The sequence below is a fragment of the Idiotropiscis lumnitzeri genome, chromosome 15 (assembly GCF_059441095.1).
Source record: "Idiotropiscis lumnitzeri isolate Australia: NSW breed Sydney's pygmy pipehorse chromosome 15, RoL_Ilum_1.0, whole genome shotgun sequence".
Classification (NCBI taxonomy): domain Eukaryota; kingdom Metazoa; phylum Chordata; class Actinopteri; order Syngnathiformes; family Syngnathidae; genus Idiotropiscis; species Idiotropiscis lumnitzeri.
In genome coordinates this window covers 9,709,291-9,727,759 of record NC_142405.1, presented here as the reverse complement: position 1 = coordinate 9,727,759, position 18,469 = coordinate 9,709,291, and the positions used below count along the sequence as shown (strand labels likewise).

The 18,469-nt window shown below is 39.7% G+C and overlaps 1 protein-coding gene across 5 annotated transcripts in view; it reads left to right on the top strand.

Moving 5' to 3' along the window:
* The window catches only part of LOC148322783 (microtubule-associated serine/threonine-protein kinase 1-like), a 34,834-nt gene that overhangs the window by 685 nt on the left and 15,680 nt on the right, over positions 1 to 18,469 (top strand). For 3 of the 5 annotated variants that reach the window (XM_088316774.1, XM_088316771.1, XM_088316773.1), the window contains exons 2-6: positions 7,487 to 7,518; positions 14,218 to 14,312; positions 14,790 to 14,865; positions 16,598 to 16,670; positions 18,190 to 18,350. In XM_088316774.1, coding sequence (XP_088172900.1) covers positions 7,487 to 7,518; positions 14,218 to 14,312; positions 14,790 to 14,865; positions 16,598 to 16,670; positions 18,190 to 18,350 — 437 coding nt within the window. Of the gene's footprint in view, positions 1 to 7,486; positions 7,519 to 11,310; positions 11,889 to 14,217; positions 14,313 to 14,789; positions 14,866 to 16,597; positions 16,671 to 18,189; positions 18,351 to 18,469 lie in introns of those variants that run through there. The other 2 variants (XM_088316772.1, XM_088316775.1) reach the window with 2 other exon arrangements.

Below are 18,469 nucleotides of genomic sequence, written 5' to 3'. Positions count from 1 at the left end.
CTCTGTGACGCGATCCTTGATATGTATGGCGTTTATTGTAAAGGTTCTTCATCCTATTTTGTAGATTTTCTTTTAAATACAAGTTCATAAATATGGTAATGTTGTTTCCGTGTACTGCACCAGTAGCTAAACTCTTACTTCCATCATCAGTTCATTGTATGAGAGAAATATTATATTTTTTTCTATGTTATAAAAACAGTACGACATAAAACAGGTGTAATATTGTACTAATTCTGTGTGAGTGTTAATGTGTTATTCACATGCCATCTATAATTATAAATAGTGATATCATGTGTATCTACAAAATATATACCTCTATAGTAATCTCTATATCTACACATTTATACCGAGAGACCAAGGGTGTCAAACTCATTTTTGTGGATGGGCCACATGGTAGTTCTGGTTTCCCTCATTGGGCCGTTATTACTGTGAACCCATATAAACGTATGATCACCTTACATTATCACATACACACAACAAATCTATGGGAAGCCAATTTTGAAATCACAAGCCAGTAAGTAATTGTTTGTTCAACATTTCTTGAATTTATTTTAAAAGGGGAGGATTGGTTAAAAAATAAATAAATAAATGGCAATATCTCACACGAATTGCCTTTTGCGGGCCACATGAAATGAGGTTACGGGCCAGATCTGGCCCCAGAGCCTTGAGTTTGACACATGTGACATAGGTCGTAATAACAAAGAACATAATTGTTTTAATAATGCAAATACAATGAGATGGTGTGCCTGTGGCTCAAACACATACAGAACAGTATATAGCATGAACAATATCATTATCGCTTCTATACCATGCAGTTTCTTAACGTTAACAATGACTAATTGATAAGGTGGGCGAGTCAGTAAATATTGCCTGGCCATCATTTGTCATTTGTCAGCATCCGTTCCATCTGTCATTCATTGTCAGTCCGTCACTATTTTAAGCCCACCAAATATGTCATCGTCAATCTGTTACGCCGTCAACGTTATTTTAACAGCACTTGTGTCATTGTTTCTTTAACCCTGATTCCATCATTGTTAAATACATTTTTTTCTCAATTGTTTTTAAATTCTTTATTAAACAAATGATTACAGTTCGTCACCACTATTTTAGGGCGGTCAGATCTTTCTTCCTCTTCTTATTTCGGTAGCATCGCGTTGGTGGTAGCCAATCAGCGTTGAGAACATACTTACAACATCAAAAAGCCACCAGCTTCCTTTGTCCGCCAGAACCGAGACAAAAAAACAGCAGGCTTGGCGAACAGGGAAAGTGAAAGTTGACGTATCTAATGAATGGAGTTACTCGTTTACACCTGTTGAACTGTCAACCAAGAGAGCAGTTAGTAGCCAACACAACCAACGGTTACCAGCTTGTCTAGCAATGTTCAAGCTTTTTTTTCCTGTCAGAAAAAAAAATCATTTTCTTCGCTTGAAACAACCCTGGTGTATTCGGGGAGTGCGACAGTGACTGACTGAGAAGGATCCTGTGTACTGACCGGCTTAGTGACAATTCCGGCGATGGGAAATAAATAAATGAATAAATAAATACTTCCGGCGGTGCTTAGTCCGTCTTTTTTTTTTCCTGTCATTCGTCATTTACCAGCAAAAAGAGCATCAGACATTGACGGGTTGAGAAACATTCCGTCAGTACTGACGTTATACCCACTTCTGCGATGATATATTCCAATATATTATTCTCGTGTCATGTCTAATTATAAATAAAATACAAAACTCAAGTTCAATAACCTCAAAAGTAAAATTGAACATTGGACTAGGTTGAAGCTGCACAGCTAATCCATTTCATAAGACATTTGTCTAAAAAAAAAAAATATTTATTATGTTTAACCCATCATTGCTGCTGTGTGGTTTGAATTTGAAAATGATTAAAAGAGCTTAAGTAGGCCAAAGAGGGCGTTTGACAAAATGTTGCAAATGAATTGTACCCCATGCGTGCAGATTCAAACCACTGCGTTTATCCGATATGAAGCTTCCTGCTTAATCATGGGTCATACACCCACCCCCACCTCCCATCCCCAATCTCTGCATGATTCAGTCAAGTGTACTGAGCAGAGATGAGCAGCCTGCCGGGCGGCGTTCGCCCTCTTGCGCGCATGCGATGTGTGCTTTTCTGTTTGCATTTATTCCTTCAGTCAGCGACGTCCCAACCTCGAATTAGCAAATGCTGGAAATTATACTTTGAAGCTGGTTAGCGGCAAATTGACCCCTATTACATGCGAGAGAGGATGGAGAGAGGAGAAAGGTATCAAGGAAGGATTACTAGTGAAGTGTGCCGATGGTTTCATGTCTTATCATCCCCCACGACTAAGCTCCTGGCTGTGCTGCCATGAAATATAACGAGCGGCAAGAAAATGTATCATCATAGTGTCAGGCTCACGAAAGCCTGTGCGAGGTGACGCGATGATTGTCTGGCTAATTTCTGCATGTATAAGAAAAAATGTGTATGTTTGACTTTTAACTCCTCTGGCGCCTGTGTGTGTGTGTGTGTGCGGTGTAAAATTGTGTGTTGACATCTGATTGGCTGCCTCATCATTCCCTTGGGTCTCATCAACCCAACTGCCATGCCCTTGCTTTTTTTTTCCCACATACACACACATTTCTTTGTTCAACATATGGTGACACATCCCACTCCCCTGCAGTTAGGGGCAGGGGTTACGCATCCATGATGCATTGCCTCAAAATGACGAACATGAATTAAGGATCATGCCTCATTGTGTTGGCACTCATTGACATCGCAGCGAAACTGAAACTTTAGGATAGTGCACAGTTTAATGAAATCTGAAAGCGAGTGAGCGAACAAATTAGAGATGTGCTGTCAGTTTTCATGAATGTATTTTGAGGAGTATTGCACCATGGGTGTTTTATGACTTTTTTTTAACGCAGCAACCAATTTGACATAGGAAAAAAAGTATCAGGCAATTACAGCGAGCAGAGTAAATGTAAAATGTAAGAGTGTCGGTGCGAATGTCGATTAGTCCTGGGTTCGAATCTTGACCAAAGCTCTCTTGTGTGGTGTTTTTTTTTGCTCTGCCTGAGTGGGTTTTGTATGGGTACTCAGGATTTCTTGGGTCGATCAGTGAGTTTAATTAAACCGATCGTTGATCACCGATCTAATCACAGGATGGAGCAATTTGTCTATTTGAAATAACTTGTTTCTTTATTGCACATACTTGTGTGTACAGAGTAACCACAAAAATATTCTCAAGCCTTATTTGCTTTTGTCTAACAATCTTAAAAAAAAAAACACTGAACGTGATTTGAATATTGGGCCTGCTGGAGTGACAAAGGGGATCGATACTGTTTGAGTTGCCAATGCCAATTATTCCCAAAATAATTGTAATTCATATTTTTTTCATAATCGAGCAGCTCAACGATTAATACTTGATAATTTGAAATAGCAATAACGTTGATGTATATCGCCCACCTCTACCTGGCACCGTTTATATAGCCCACGCCCTTCTTTTTCTTTATCTCAACTGTGCGTAGGCACACATAATAAAACGTCACTTAAACTGAGCACATTTCAGTACAGTAGGAGGCTCGGTCTCATCAGAAACATGCTGAAGCAACACACTTTTGTTTGGATTTTAGCTCAGTTTTAGTCCACGTTTCTCAAGGAGGCATTGTTCACTCAGACAGGATATTGTTAAGGTATTGATTGAAAAAAAAAAAAAACAGGTTGGATGACAGACTCAACAAATCTGTCTGTTTGATCCATCACAGCATTTTTTTTTTAATTTCCCCCCTCCCTATTTATTCGTTATTTCTATTCTGTGTATATTTCATGAAATCTCGATCCTTCACTGTAGTCGCCTATTTTTGTCGGACCTCCGTGCTCAAATTTGTTGTATTACCCGACGTGATGTGAATTGAAGGACATACCTAGCGTTAGGAACAATGGCGACATTTTCACATCTTGCACTTTTTTTTGTTTTTTTTTGCTTGGGGTTGAGTGACTATCCAAATGACATATCCAGATTTGTGACTCAAATCTTGAGAACATGCACTAGGAGAGTGCACAATTGTAAGAGTGGCAGGGTTTGATCCTAGATGAGGTTATTCATCGTCAAAGTCAACGTGCTTTGACTGAAGCAGGGGAACTGCAGGTGACGTATCGAAAAGCCCACATGCAAAATATCTTGTTGTCAAACAAAATTTGTAGGCAAGGACAACACGGTAACAACAGGCGCTTGTGAAGCAGCTGTCATACCACAGATGAAAACGAGTTCACACAGTATATCCCGTTCATTTGTAGCAGGGTTTCGTAAATTTATAACTGGGATGGTCAGATTTGTCGTTGGGTTCCGTCATGAAAACAGAAAAAATGTGGTCTCCTGATGACCAAAAACATTCTTGGATTGGAATTAGCAAATGAGTTGTCGCTTTCTGACCGGCCTGAAAAATAAAGTGGGTTATAGATATATAATTAAGGGTGAGAAGGGGAATCCAAACTATCCTCAAACCTCTGAGCACTCATAACTCATGTGTGTTTTCTTATGATTGTATTTCCTTACTCAGGTGGCGCAAGCATGGATTGCAAAACACGTTTCCTAATTTCATTTCTATCACAGCCAGTTTAATTGAATTATTCAGTCGCAACAACAGATGTTGAGGACAAACAAAAGGAATGACGTGGACCTTCATGCTTGCTGTGTTTGCTTTGACGTGTTGATCAGAGGTGGTTGTAAAATGATTATGCCAATTCGTGGCTACAGTGTGGAGCCGTCATAACTTTGCCTTATTTTTTTGGGAAAAAAAAAAAAAAAGAGTCCGAAAGATGCCCTACAGAGGCAGCAGTAACATTCAATCAATGCGGGTTGACCTCAATTTCGCCTGAAGTTCCTGAAGTGGAAAACCACAGCCTATAGACAGCTGCACTTTGTTTAATGTGCCAACTTGTTATTGCCTAGACATGCCTGAAGAGTCAAGAGACCCTCCGAGCGGATGCTCACACGTTTGATTTACACAAAAGAAGCTAAATAACCATTCTTATCTATTCCCTTGGTAAATACTTGAAATGTTTTTTTTTTGCACATTCTACTTAGTTTATGGATTACCATGTTTAAATCCTGGCACAGTTGGTCAAATGCAATTTTGTTGAGTTTGATTGAGGACACAGACAGACTGTGAGCTCTGTGGACATGTGTGGCGTATGTCAGATGTTCATATGTCATTCATAAGTAGATCAACAGCAGTCATCAGACCTTCTAAATGGACTGGATTTATGGCAGTCATGAAAACACATTCCAATAAGTATCCCTTCCACATTAAAATTGTTAAAGCAGTCCAGTGTGTTTCCTCATGATTTCTTCTGTTAGAAAATTATATATTTGATTGTCTAGTGGAAATGCTCATACTCGCTGTTTTTTTCACAGTTTTTTTTGTTATTGGTGCCTTGTTGCCCGAAACTCAAAATACTCATCTCAAATCATCTTTCACCATTCAAATGAATGGAAATGCCATTAATGTGCTTTAGCCCCCCGTTTTAGTGAAGAAAAATAGCATTCCATAATATGTAAAGATTTTGATGAAATATTTGTGGCACGGTGGGCGACTGGTTAGCACGATGGCCTCACAGTGCAGAGGTCGTGTGTGCGATTCCGGCTCTGGCCTTCCTGTGTGGAGTTTGCATATTCTCCCTGTTCCTGCTGCGTGGGTTTCCTCCGGGTACTCTGGTTTCCTACCACATTCCAAAAAGGTTGATTGGACACTCTAAATTGTGTTTTGCGATAGTTGTTATTAAGAAATCAATTTTAAGGAAAAGCTCTGCGGTTGTTTTAAATGCAGATTTTTTTTTATTGTGTTTTAATGCAGATTCTCTTTGTGTTATATGTACTTTGACGGTAAACTTCATCTTCCACCAATAATGTACAGCTTGCAGCCTTTTCTTTTTTTTTTTTTAAACGATTGTTCACTAGTTGTCGAATTGCTGATTGTTCTGATGTGAGTTAAGTTGCCACCGGTGCTTGAATTCCATTCAATTTAACTCACCTAAATGCCAGCATTACCATTTATTGGTGGGATTGTTCACACATTTTTTAAAAATACTTTTGAGCATTTAAACTCCCTGTTTGCAAGAAAAGCCTACATTTCCATTTCTTTCTGTTGTCATGGGGAAAACAACAATGTAAGACCTTAATTGAAAAAAAGAATATTGAATTTGATGACAAGGTGTAGACAGAGATTATGTGCAACAGGGTATTGGTGCATGATGGAGGATCGGACTTGTTTATACAGTTAACCCTCTTCATTGACGCAGAGCCTGCGGCAATGCCTTTTGCTCTTGGAAGTCATCTCTTTGCCGCTGTCGGCTCAGGGTCGATTAGTCTGATCAATGAAGGACAAAGTGAGGAGGGCTCGGTGCCTCGAATATTCGCTGGTCCTTGTGAAGATGGATTTGTTAACTTTACTGTAAAGCCTCAGGGACGTGCAGGCGTAAAGTGTAAATGTGCTCACGAGCATACTTTGATCAAATGGAGGGAAAGTTTATTTATTGGGATGATTTTCAGCTTTTTACCTAAACAGGTAATTGCTGACCACATATTGACCTCCACACACACACACACGAGTAATTTTTACATTGCTTATAATGACATAGTCTGTGGTGACTATTTAGTGGCTGAGACCTTAACAACGTTAACCTCCATGTGACACGAGGTGTGACGCTGCCAATGTATTTATAATGTCTGACACTAATATATTGTGCATTAGTTCCCATCTGAGACCCTCTGGCACAGGGGTAGGCAAACTTTTTTTTTGATTGGTGGGCCACAATGGGTTCTAAAATTTGACAGAGAGGCCGGACCAGGAGCAGATGGCTGGAGTGTTTTGTTAACCTCACCTGAGAAAAAAAAATACATTTAATTTTAAATGATAATGAACAAAAGCACTACAAAAAAATATCTGTCTTTGACACACCACTGTATTTAGAAAATAAAACATTAACAAGGTTTATTCATTTCATTTTTTTCAAGTTCGGCGGGCCGGATTAAAACGTTTAACGGACCGCATGTGGCCCCCGGGCCGTAGTTTGCCCACACATGTGTCTATCATAAATTGAAGACAAACTCGGGCAAACCGGGGTATATTCACGGCTCAAAGAAAAGACCTCCGGCACCATCTCTCACAATCTTTTTCTTTCATCTCACACTGAACTCAACACTTGTTTACTTGTTTTTTAAGCAGCAGGTTTTGTTGGCATGACACTGCTCTTATGGGGTTCCCTGTCCATATGGACGAAGGAGGGGCAGGATGGCGAAAGTGTGGCTGAAATTAATGCAAATAAATGTTTGTGCACACTTGGACTTGCATTTTGTGTGATTTAAACACGATAGCATTCCTCCTACTTTGGTGTTCTCTAATGTTCATGTGTTAGCGCTTTCCGTTTTGCGCATTGTGTGTACAGAATTTACCCGCACAAAATGTGATTTTTCTGTACCTGATCTCTTTTATTGTGTTTGTGTTTCTTCCAGAAGGATTTGCCACTGCCTCGCAAGAGCAGCAGGTGAGTGTTACCTTGACTTCTCCCTTCCTTTTGGATCCTCGCACCCAACATTTTTGCTTTTGTCCCGGAAGAGTGTTTCTTTAGAAGGAAGCTCAGTGGTGTTTTTTGGTCTGTAATGTTGGAATGCGAGGGTGAAATAGGTGGCGTGATCCTGGGGTGTCTGGCAAGAGTCTAGATGCTGTCCATGGTGCTGAATCCAAGTTCCATACTGCCCTTTTTGGTTGTTTTGTCTCACATCTGACATCCACTTTCTGAACGGTTATTAAGCAGATCGATTTAGTTGAATTTAATTACCCAAATTGAATTTATTGTTGTTGCTCTATTGGCATGGCTCAGTTTTTCTTAAAATCTGTTGGGGATAGTGGAGATTGGTAGTGGTTAAGTCAATGACGTGATGGTGAAATAGGGACCAGTCCAAGGTGCAGTCTACCTTTACCCAAAGTCTGTTGAGCAGGCCCCCACATCATAGACAAAACATGTCATACAGAAAATGAATAAATGGTTGTAAAGCAAATGGTGTCACAGGTTATTTGCCACACAGTTTGCGCACTTTACATATATTAAACACTGGAAAAAACTCATCATTATCAGTTTGAAATTTGGCAAAATGGTGTAATGTTACACCTCTGCTCTTTGAATATGTCATGTACAGCCGATCTTCATCTTGGATATTTTGGACATTTGTAGTGCACTGCCTCAAGGAAGGCACCCCCCCCCCCCAACTCAAAATGTTTCATAACTGTAAACAAAATTAGATTGAATTTGAGTCGACATAATATGTAAAAAGATGTTTATTGCATGCACGGGAAAGTAACTGAATGTTAAAAATAATCTAAAAAATGACCAAGATGATTGATTGATTGATTTGTTTGGAAGTGATTTGTGTATCCAGACATCATGTTCAAGTGATTTTTTTTTTTGAGTGCTTGGCAATAACAACCAGGCATCCATACTCATTATGTAACCAATGTGTGAAAATAACCAGTATGGATTAATTTTCTTCAGACCAGAGAACTGTAACAATTTTCCAATTAATTTCTCTATCTCATCGTGTTCAGCCTTTTCCCTTGTGATCTGCCCACATGGTCTTCTCTTGTTTGAGTAATCAAACCTGAATTGAACCCTTTGCAACACATCGATCGCTTGCCTTTCCACTAATACTGACATTTTTTTTTTTTAATACTTGCGATATCCTCCATTTGAATGCATGCCGGGCCTCGTACCCCATCCCATCTCCCCTGGTAGGATATGAACAGCCTCCATGTATTATATATGAGTTCACTGAGTTTACATTCACTGCTTCCTGCATCCATTCATGGGTAAACCCCACAAATCCATTCTGAGAATACATAATGCACATTGTTAGCAGCTTTGCCCTTCTGCAAAATCTTTAAGTCTGTCCAAGATGGTACGTAACAGTCCACATGACCGCAGAGCTCCATTTGCACTCATCATCATTCATTCACTCATCGTTTCTATTGCCTGAAGTAAAAGCTTTTAACTCATCTTTGAGTGCACACGAGTAAAAGCAGAGAAAAAGAGAAGCGTCATAAGTGTCACGACCATACCTTGGAAAAATGACCCACAGTCCCTTGTGGCCTCTTTGTTTTCCTGCTCTGCATTGAATTTCCGTAAACACACACGCGCACACACACAGCGGTGCACTTTTTAAATATGATTGGAGCTCTGTGGTCCATTGGGAGACCTGCCGCGTTCTGACAGCACACGTCACAATCAGCTGCACCCAACATGTTCCGACGCGCTAAAAGGACTAAGAGGCAAAGACAGGAACCTGAAGGTGCTCTGCTTTGCTAGGTTGCGTCATTGCTCCATTAACAGTGACCTTTTATTGCGCACTTTTAAAGTGGGGTTAAAAGACATAATTAAGTGGCCACTTAACACAGTATGACTTGTATTAAGTTTCACAGGGGGAATACAGTGAAAAGACTGACGGAGATCATAAAGTTGCTTTGAGATTGTTTCTTTGTGTGCATGCTGACATTTTATTCACTGAATTGTTAATTTCAGGAATAGCAAGTACGAAACAAGACATAAATCTTGTCCCCTCGAGGAGATATTTGAGAGCAATTGTCATGGTGCCCTCAAGCTGCAGAGTTTGTGTATGTGATTTGCTTCTGTGTTGGGACGTTTTAAGGGGACCGTTTGTTTGATTCATTTTTCAATTGATCACATTATAACAAGTCAGATCATTTTGATGCCACGTAGAGTATGTTTTTGAACAAGAGGCTGTATATAGATCAAAACATAGACACCGTCCTTTTTGTGCTCCATTAAAATAATTAAAAAAATTGAATGTTCAAAAACATGCAGCATTATTTTTGCAAGTTATTTGTAATAATGTGCAAAATGATGCTGTAATTTCTTTAAAATTGTTAATAGTTTATTGTGTAATTTATTGTAAATTCCTGCACCCGCACATTGTTAAATATGCCCATGTTACTTGCTTAACCTGCTTATAAAAAAATTGAGGGCTCTAGAATTCAGAGTGGCTTGTTATTATTATTATCATTACATGTTTTACACACTGTACAGTAATTACATGATAGATATATTATGTCATAACTTGGTTCGATTGCTTACCTCTTTGAAATATGTTGCAAAATCATGAGTTGCATTTTCTTAGTTTATTTATTAATCTGAGAACTATTTCCAGTTCTTTGTCACTATAATATCAAAAGGGTTAAATGAGAAGTTAAAAAAAAAAAAATCTTTCTTTGGGCTGTGGCACTATACGAATATTATTGGATGTCGTGAAGGAATAAATCCGTTTCAATTACAGAGCAGTGTTAGTGTGCAGTTTATTGTGCGGAGAGAGCTAATTATCCAAATTCGATTATCCATCCATCTATCCATTTTCTATTTTACTTATCCTCATTCGGGTCGCGGCTGACTTCGTCACCACCCTGGACGAGATCCAGGCAATCGCAGTGATTATGATTCGACGTCGTGAAAAGAGTCAACAGTCCAACAACCCTGCGCTGGTAAAAAAATAAATAAATAAAGTTCTGACTGGCTGTAAGATATCAAGATATGTGCACAAACTCCAAGATGCAAATGAGAGAGACGTCTAAGGAAAGATGAATGTACAGAGGGTGGAAAAAGTGGGAGGTTATGCAAGAGGTGAAGGATGGAAAGGCTGAGATAGAGTGAAGAGCCCTTGGGTGATATCTGTGTCCGCTCTCCCATTAGGGCTCGGCTCACCAAGGTTGTATGAACATACAAGACACGCATACTAGCTTTTACCGTCTATCTCTTTCATCCTTTATTTGCTCCTGCTACTTTAATTTGGTCTCCCGAGTACTTCTTTTTTTCAGTCACATTCATGCACAGCACAGCTAGAAGCGAATAAATACAACTTTGTGTAGCGCCCCGCCTTGGTCCTATCTATTGCATTGTAGAGGAACTACTGTGCACGTCAAACTTTTAACGAGAGTCAATAGGTAAGGATTTGCATTCCAGAAAATCAGACAGCGCTCTCCATTGGCCGGTCACCAGGTTCCGTTTGCAGTTAAAGTAAATATAGTAACATATATGCAGCGCTGGGAACTTCACCTTTTTTGTCCTCTGACAGCTATCTCAGAACCGTTCCGGCCTCGACTTTCCGGCCTTATTCATAAGAATTGTCGGCCCCCGACCTCGTTCCGGTGTTGCCCCCCCCCCCTCGCCCCTCATATAATGGTTTGCCCCCCCCGCCCCTCATATAATGGTTTGCCCCATTAGCAGGTGGGAGGTGCGTGGTCTAAATAAGGAAATACAGGCCCGCTTGAACGCACACTGCTGTCTCACGTATCTTCATTCACAAACAGTCGGTTGTGGCGCTTTTGACTCTAACCGAGGAGAAGCGGCTTAGATAATGAATGGATGGAAGTTCAATAATGTAAACACATTCTGATACTGGTGTGACATATTACCTTATGTTCACAATGTAAAACAATCGTCATAATTTTTACAAAACACCCAGTAATTGTAAGGACTTTCAAGTGCAGCTTTGTGACCAGACTGTCTGCTTTATTTTATTCTGTATATGCAGTAAAAGTCAATTCCGGCGTTTTCTGATGCTGCTTAGTCATTTGGGAGTGATTCCGGAACATGTTTGTGTGTGTAGTTGAGACTTCTGAAGCCACATAGCCTCCTTGTAACTAAAGAAGCCATTAGACTCCACTCAGCCACTTTATGGGCAAACCACTGTGAGGCCGTTACCTGCATCACACTGGAGATTCTTTTTTTGTAAAGTGCTGCTTTTCCCTCAAGAGGATCCCAGAATTCGTCGTAACACGGTGCAGCGTCTAGCGTCGGCTCCCGGATTTCAGAGCCCTCTTCTCATCTTTCGTCTCTCTGTAATGGAACAAGTATGCCGTTTGATCCTTTCTCTCATGCACCATCTCTCTTTTTCACTGAACTTGTCTCAAAGGGGGAACACATTTGAGAATGGATGTTTCCCGACAGCACTAAATGTACCCGTGTTTGATAGATATTGCTGTCAGCTGCAGTGTAAGACCACAAATAGAACCAAAGATTTGAGTGTTTGACAATATACAGGAAAACCTCCATCGCAGAGACCATATAATTTAAATTTGGATCAATTGATATAAGACATTTTTTCCTCACTGTGATAACGACGCAAAAGAGTCTGAGTAATTTTGTTATTTTCACAGTAACATTATACACCATACAATATGGATGGGATTCATTTGTGCATTGTTATTTGGGCAGTGTGAATATACTTCCCACCATGGTGTGAGAGAACAATCTAGGCCATGTTTACCTTGGGCCTACACGCGTGATGAATCCCACTGGGAGCGCTTTTGAGTTGCCTCTGATTATTTTCCTTGTTTTGCCTAAAATTGCCCTCTACTCCTCTCATTCCGCCTTGAGCGGTCAGGTCAGGATTATGAGCAGCTTATCCCCAACCATTATATACTGTACTTTCTATTTCTCTATCATCACGCATCCTTTGTGCATGTCTGTGTTCCCCTGTCTTAATTTCACCGAGTGCCTCGCTCCCCTCTTGCCCTCATTTGTTCTTGAACGACCATTAAAGGACTCGAAGCCGCATCATAAACAGGCAGGCACGTGTGTGTTGCTCTATGGACTTCCCTGAGGTAAATACAGTCGATGGATTCTAGTTTGCGTCCACATATCTGTGGTGCTATGGTCAATCTGTGCGTGTCAAGGTTTTGTACGATTCAGCTTCACTTGAGCATTCCAAATCACTGCGTAAATGTTATGTTTCGTTCGAATGGAATTGACCCCGTTCAGAAAGTGCCCTATGCGTTTAACTGATTTCCATGTTAAGTACGGCTGGGTTAAAAAAAAAAAAAAAAAAGATTTATCGATTTGAAGTAACGTATCAAAACAAAATAGCAAAAGCAGTGAAGTCAGCGCCAACAAGCATGAAGGCAGATGTATTCATTGTTTTGATAAAGTCATGTTAAATAAAAAAAATACATGATTAAAGTAACAGCACTGGCTTAAATTTTTCATGTAAATATGAATATTTTACTAATGCAACTAGTTACAGCAAGAAGTTTGTATTAATTGCAGCATTGGTTCGACTGAGAATGCCTTCCATACAAATGTAAAATTAGTACGGCGTGAATTTTTTGACTGAATCGAAAATTGAATCAATTTTGGAAATTTGAATCGATACACAGCCCTAACGTTCATTTCAAACTACAGTATTTACACTCCTGGGACTAGGTCTGGACTGTACACGTGTTAAAATCATGTATACAAGTTTCCTTTTATTTTATTTTTTTTATTGAGTCTTGGTTTTATTTTATTAAATTATTTCTCATGTTATTTTGTCATTGCGTCCCTTGTCCTCCTCGTGCTCCTGCTGCAACATTAATTTCCCTTTAAGGGAAAATGAGTTTCTGATTCTGATTAGAGAGTTGATCGATCAGGATATTCTTGCTTGGGTAAGGTGCTGAGAGACCTCAAGATAATATCTTACCTTGGAAACATTGAACGTGTTAAGGCCAGTTGCGTATATATTATGGAATTTTGTTGCAGTGACGGTAGACAGCTTGTTACAATATTTTGGTGCCGTTCATTCGCAGCCACACAAATGATGAAATGAATGCTAGCTTTGAATATACTAGGCATTTATTTTATAAATATATCAAAATAAAACAAATTATTCTCTGTATTGTATCCATCTATATTGTATCTCTGTAGTGCGGCAATGCTGACTTTTCATAGGTTCTCTTAGTAAATAATATATGAGGGACCATAGCCCTTTTTCCCCTTGTGGGTTATTATAGCGTATGGATGATTTGCTCAATAATGAATAAAAATGTGTTCAGAATCCGTTCAATAAACAAGCTACCTTGGTTTGTTTATAGACTGGCTTCAGTGTTGTAATATATGATCTCAAAACCGAAATGCACACAGGTTATAGGCGAGTAATGGGTTTCTCGATATTTTTCATGATTCTCATCTCACTGCTGTCACAATTTGGTCGCTCTCATGTGTCATGTCAGGTTGTTTTTTTTTTCCATCAAGGAAGGTGCACTTGATTGAATGAGCAACATTTTCAGGCATAGTCGCTTCTTCCACAATATGTGCACCTGGGTGCAGATACATATTGGAAGACAAAAAAACAAAACAAAACAACAATGTTAATGTATGATAATGTCACTTACTCTATGTTTATATTTGCATTTTAATTTGTAGCTGTCGAACAAGCAACAGGAAAAGCCTCATCTTGACTACCACCTCCCCCACTCTGCCTCGCCCACACTCCCCTCTGCCTCTCCCTGGGCACCTGGGTAAGTAGAGTAGCACGAGCACGCCACGCTTCAGCTAGGATCATTGTTACAGCATTTTTTTGTCGTTTTTATGAATTCCAGCAAACAGTACAGGATTTAAATATTTATTTGACAAAGTTACTTTAACATTTCATTCGCAATAATTGACACTGATTGGTGTTAAACACAAATACCCACGTTTTGAGCTCCAAAAAAAAAAAAAAAAGGAATTACGGATCTTACTTACACTGATGAAATTTTGGCAAGACATGGGGAGTGCAAATGTGCTTCCACAAGCATTTAGTTCAAAAGTGCATGAAGAATATCAAGAATACATGCAGATGTTTTGATTTGTTGCTTTAGAATTGCTGTAAAGGCCACAGTCTGTCTATTAGAATTCAATCCGAAAATACACAAAGAACTATGATGTTTTGTGTACCAGTTCCTCATTTGTTTTTTCTATTTATGTCTTGTATTTCATTCTTGTTGTCCCTGCAGGAAGCAGTCCACTGGACAGCCCGAGAAACTTCTCTCCAAGCACCGCTGCACACTTCTCCTTTGCCTCCTCCAGAAGGTCACTATACATACTTAAATGTATCAAGTGTAATGCTTACTCATTTTTTTCATGTTTGTGTATTGATTTATGGAGGGACTGAGAGTGAGTGGGAAAGGAGGACAGGCAATAGCAACAACGAGTGCACACCGGATAAATGATGCAGGAGGTGTTTTGGTGTGAGGTCTTACACATGCTGGGAAGCAGGCAGCCTCTCGTTATATTCACAGCTTCTGGCAGCCTAACAGGCTGACTCATGTGCGACTGGGCCAAGCCATTGCATTCTCAGCTACAGCACTCTCTGTTTATTGACCGCACAGTGAATGGACAGGTGGTTTTGTATATGTGTGTTGTTTTTTAACTGTTTCAGTGTCATTGCATATTGTATCCAACCACAAGTGGCTTTGATGTGTTTTATACTAGAAATGTCCCACAAAAATGCAGTCGTTTACTAATGCAAAATGTTACATTTACAGACGGTACTTTTTGTAGCGGCGCTATTCCGTAATAGGTAACAAATCTCACAGCAGCACTTTCACATGAAAATGACAGTTCCATTGTTGTGACGTACTCTGCACAGTGCCCTTCCGTGGCCTCCATCTTTCTTCCTGATAGAGTTTGCGTTTTACATTTAACACCAAGAACTGTGTCACTTCCATTCCATTTTGATGTGAAAGCTCACGCAAAGCCATCAACATCTGCGATGAGCTGAATCCATGATTGACAGCCACTCATATGGAGAGGTTAATTTTGTGTGGCCTAGCCAATCTGATCAGTTTCCTTAACTCATTCACTACCAGCCGAGTAAAAAAAAAAAAAAATGGACGTCTTTAGCCGTCAATGGCACTGAATGAGTTAATAGCTCACTGTAAGATGTTGGACTCTGGTATAGCAGCGGGGGGTGTTTGATGATTCGTCGCAGTGAGACGTGATATGGTGCGTGCGTGAGCAGCAGTTGATGCAGAAGCTTGGAGGCTTTGATCCATTTCATGGATGTTGTCATGACGCAAAACATGCAATATGTATGTGCATTTAAGGTGTGATATTCATGTGGAGACCGAAATGAATTGTGATTTTTTTTATTAATATAATATACCCAGTCAGACATTGCTGAACTTCCTCTTTGACATCTTTCCTGCGATTGTCATGGCAAAGAATGTGGTTTTGGCTGTTTTGGGTAGCCATGGAGAAATGAAGCTTCATGAAGCACTTGTGATCATTTTCGTGTCCTTGAGATGGTACTCTTGGTTTAAAGATGCAGAGGGGATTTAATACATTTTCATTCCACTGGCCTTTATATTTAGAGTACTATCTAAAGGAATAAAAAAATAGCAGTGCTTCATGAAGCTTCATTTTCCCATCACTAGTTTTGGATGGCAAAGGGTATTCACTTTGTACTTAACTCATTCATTACCAGCCGAGATAAAAAAAAAATGTTTTTGACGGATTTATCCGTCAATGGCAGCCTGTGAGTTAAGTAGAAATGCAGAAAGTTGAATGAAAAGCAGAGGTAAATGTACTTCTTTACTTAAACAAAGTGTCTTTTTTTCCATCAATAATACGCAATATCTTTTTTTTATTGATTTGTCATAATGACTGGAGGACACGCTATCAAAATGTGTTTCCATAGTTGTTCTAACATATGAATTGACTTAAAGATGCAGATGTTGGTATCAAATACCGGGGGAATAACTACACAGTCTTCAGAAAAATAAATACTAAATGAAAATGTTTACATTTGTGTTTTGAACAGGGCTGATGGACGACGTTGGTCTTTAGCATCTTTGCCCTCGTCTGGTTATGGCACAAACACTCCGAGCTCAACAGTAAGTAACTGATTAAAAACAGTCATCCTTCATTCCAGTTAAAGAGACACAATGACTCAGTGAGTCCCGTAAATAAGACAACCATCCATTTTCGACCCATTCTTTCTGTTTATGGTGATTGGTAATCTGAAGAGTGAGGGGAGGTTTAAGACCCAGAGAGTTAATCAGTCATTCAAAGGGTTGACACATAGAGACAATTAACCATTCATAGTCTTGTTAACACCAATAAAATAAAACCCACCCACATTAAATGTAATTGCCTCTTTCTATTTAGCTGTACTGTAGCAACTATGCCAAGCCTCACTGTGTTCCGGGTCTTATTTTGTAAGTTTGCGTTGCAGACTTAGGAAACTGCTTGCCATCTTGCTGTGATTGGAGGAAAGGGGAGGAGGAGAGAGGGGAGTGGTTAGCTCCATGCTGGTGGAATAAGTGGGATGTGATAAGCGTGGCACAGAGGGCACAAGCTAAATTGAGATGCAGCCCACTTTAATCCACAGTACAAGGGCGGAAATGCACTCCGTGACTCCTGAACACATGCCCAATTTAACAAGATCCGACGTGGATTATTTTCCCATCACAAAGATAATAACAGTTTTCATTCACAACATCAGAGGTATTCATTTAACTAATTATAATTATAGTTTGACAATTTTGTAGAAATGTGCTGCATTGTATATTGAGGGATATTTTTAAAATATGAATTAATCATAATTTGCTGCAAGTGTCAGGCAAAAGAATTACAATGTTCTATATTTTCAGAAAATATGTTTTCCCCTTACATCGGAGGTGGGCAAACTTTTTGATTGGCGGGCCACAATGGGTTCTAAAATTTGACAGAGGAGCCGGAGCAGGAGCAGATTTGGATGGAGTGTTTTGGTAAACTCACCTCATCGGGGAAAAAAAATATGTATTTAACTTTAAATGAAAGTGAACAAAAGTATTACAATAACATATATGTCTTTGAAAAACCACAGTATTTAGAAAATAAAACTGTTATTTTTTATTAGTTAGTTTAGTTTAGTTTTAGTTTATTTAATTTTTTTTTCAAGTCTAACGGGCCGCATGTGGCCCACGGGTCATAGTTTGCCCGTTGCTGCTTTACATGTCATGCTTTCAGATCAAACTAAGTTTTGCTAATTTTGCTATTAGCATTGCTTTGATGCTAAGTCTTAAATATAGAAATACTAGTCGTTTTTTTCTAAGACTCTGAACAGGATAAGAGGTATAGAAAATGGATGGATGGATTAGTTACGTGTGATAATACCAGGAAATCATTCGGTTGGCAATTGTAGAGAGTCAAAGAGTCATTGTTTTGCTAAAGTGTGTGCTTGTTTTGTTTGTTGCCACACATCCTTTTGTACTGTTTTTTTTTTATCCTGATCAACCCAATTCTTGTTTCCCTTTCTCTTCAACATTCAACATTGGCCTCCCCTCCCTTTCACCATCACCATGTGCTTCCTGTTCCTCCTCCGCCCTTGGCTCTGCCCTCCTGTTCCTCCCTCGTCGCTCTATTCTCCAGTCATCCAGCTCCTCTCATGAACGGTTGCACCAGCTGCCGTTCCAGCCTACCATGGATGAGCTCCACTTCTTATCCAAGCACTTTGGCAGCACGGAGAGCATCACAGATGATGATGGCGGACGCTCCTCTCCACACATGCGCCCACGTTCCCGCAGTCTCAGGTCAGCAGCGCCATCCTAATAGTAGAACGCAGATTGCCATTGCAAAGTACAATAAATTTGCAGGCAAGCCTTTTGTCTCAGCGTTATTTGCATTTCTGAGACATTCCACTTTTCACTTC